At 49.2% G+C, this 2,562-nt stretch overlaps 1 protein-coding gene across 1 annotated transcript; it reads right to left on the reverse strand.

Moving 5' to 3' along the window:
- Positions 1-1,104: 1,104 nt before the first annotated feature.
- On the reverse strand, positions 1,105-2,267 carry LOC123399543 (putative glycine-rich cell wall structural protein 1). The gene has a single exon (XM_045093946.1). The coding sequence runs from the start codon at positions 2,226-2,228 to the stop codon at positions 1,347-1,349; it is 882 nt and encodes a 293-aa protein (XP_044949881.1). The 5' UTR covers positions 2,229-2,267; the 3' UTR covers positions 1,105-1,346.
- Positions 2,268-2,562: the final 295 nt, after the last annotated feature.

A 2,562-nucleotide genomic window follows, 5' to 3' on the forward strand; every position in this document is an offset into this window, starting at 1 on the left:
AAAAGAGGAGCACACGATTTCTCGGCGATGAACGCCAAAGCTGCACGAACGGCGCTTCTTTCTCAAAGCTCAAACTCTGGACACGAACCCCTGCTCAGTGGCACATACCACAGCACGTTGATCAGTACATGGGCACCTTAGCACACGCACACGCAACCCGGCCAGCACTAGCACGTACACAGCCGTCTCAGGCGCTAACTAACTCACCCAGAAGGCTAGCTACCCGGCCACTAACTAACAACTACGTACATGCATCACGATTTGCACAACCTCACAATGGCCACGACCCAGCCAACACACATGCATGCACACGACACTCCGTCCACACTCCCCGCACGCATACTGGGCTCACTCGTCACGGTCATGGATGCGGCCCTGCACCGGTGTCCGGACTCCACCAACGCGCGAACATGCTGATCACAACACTGACATGGCCTATTCCTAACACTAACTCTGTATCATGCTCAATGTTTCAAGAGAACCTCTCTGTTTGCCACCACGCAAGTTACATTTGCTATTGCATTTGTCCATCTCATGTACCAATCACAGATGTATCAGGCAAGACCTATCACTCAGGTTAATATGTAAGAACCAATAGCTTGTGCGCCCAATCCTCTAATTATGACTAGGAACACCTTAATACATGGTTCCTTGTGTTTTGGGAGAGGACGTTCTATTTTCAAGATGTAAAGTGTACGACATTGCCCAAACCTCGTTTACACGTTATCATTATTTTGTCAAACGCTTTTGAGTACCAATTTCTATGAACTATGATGTTTTAAATACACCCGATTATGCAGTATGGAATAACCTTTTTTAGGGTGCATTCAATGGTATGAATATAGTGTCTTAATACTACGTTCTATGTGATAGTTAAGACTGGAACTACTTTGTTAATAGAGATTCAAAGATAAACCCAATTTAACACGGAAGTAATATTTCAAATAGAAAGCAAAGTCGGAGTTTGCATAACTCTAGAAAATCCCAGACTTGCATACTCTCGTGGCACACTCAAAAAGGCCATACTTGACCATGTTAATTGGGTCAAAACTCAAAAAGGCATTGGAAACAAAATGGCGGAATCAAGGAATTTGACTAGTGAGATAGATAAAACTACAAAGGAGGCACTCCTTCACATTATTATTATATCTATTGGCACAAATCTGCCTGAACAGGTGTAGGAGTTAAATGTTAAACAAAGAAATGCTATTTAGTTCCTTCCACCTACGCTTAGGATCGTCCCTTCCGTGCTTGCCAATGTTTCATTCGATGTAAAATGCTAGTAAAATGATGGAAATTAAAATACATGCCGAGGTCCAGTTTGAGCTCACGCAACAAAGGGTAATTTAGCGGTATCCACCACCTCCAGATCCGGATCCACTGCCTCCACCATTGCCAGTTCCGCCGTTTTGGGTCTCACCCTTGCCGCCACCGATGCCACCTCCCATTCCAGTGGCATAGCCTTGGCCATAAGAGCCAGTGCTACCAGTCTGAGCAGCGCCAGACCCAACGCCAGATCCAACTCCAACGCTTGGACCTTCTGCGACACCTCCAGTTTTGCCACCACCATTGCCGCTTCCTCCTGCATTTGCAAAGCCTCCAGAAGTGTCGTCGCTACCGGCCTGTCCAGCACCTTCACCGGCACCACCTCCATTTCCGTTGTTACCGCCGCCACCACCGTTACCACTGCCGCCAGCATCTGAGTAGCTGGTACCATCACCACCGGCAACAGGAGCTGGTGCCTTTGACACACCACTCTCACCATATCCCTTGCCAAGGCCAGACCCAACCCCGGTTCCGCTAGACCCATCTGCACCACCACCTCCGCCCCCGCCCCCACCCTTACCATCAGCATTGGCGTATCCATTGCCGCTAGGAGCTGATGTAGAGCCACTCACACCACTTCCTTTACCAGAACCAGACCCAAAACCAGACCCGGATCCACCCTTTGATCCTCCACCACCGCCTGCTCCTCCTCCTCCTCCAGACCCCTTGGCGAAGTTCCACTTGTTACCCCAATCTCCACCACTTTCACTATATCCTAAGCCTCCACCCGATCCAGACCCCCCACCCCATCCACTCCCACCATTCGCACCACCTCCCCCGCCACCTCCTCCCCCACCACCCGAAGCACTGGAGGAGCTGGCGAGCATCCTTGCTGCATCGGCTAACCCAATGCTCACTAGGACAACAAAGCAAAGAGCTGCAAGCTTGGTGCTAGTAGCCATTGTGAGTGAGCTGTGTGGAGTGAAACGGTCGAGTTGGGTGCTGAGAGCAGAGAAGGTTGGGTGGGTATATATAGTGCTGAAGGCCGTGCATGGGTGCGAGATCTTACGGTGGTCCGATCCGATCCAGTGATTTTGGTTGTGCATTGAATGGTTCATTCGATGAGAAGTTTCCTATGATCAGAGTGACAGTAGTGCCGTTGACTGTGTATATGTCGATCTTGTTCCAGACTAGCCGCTAGCAAGACGTGCAGCATGTAATTGACATGGAAATCTCTCTCTTTACTCCAGTTAGTAATATATTTGTTGATGCAGATCAACTCGTATGCGAAAGATT

The sequence above is a fragment of the Hordeum vulgare genome, chromosome 5H, assembly GCF_904849725.1.
Source record: "Hordeum vulgare subsp. vulgare chromosome 5H, MorexV3_pseudomolecules_assembly, whole genome shotgun sequence".
Taxonomy (NCBI): Eukaryota; Viridiplantae; Streptophyta; class Magnoliopsida; order Poales; family Poaceae; genus Hordeum; species Hordeum vulgare.

What these genes read in the sequence shown, in the direction of transcription:
- LOC123399543 (XM_045093946.1), bottom strand. Translation starts at nt 2,228, where the DNA reads ATGGCTACTAGCACCAAGCTTGCAGCTCTTTGCTTTGTTGTCCTAGTG.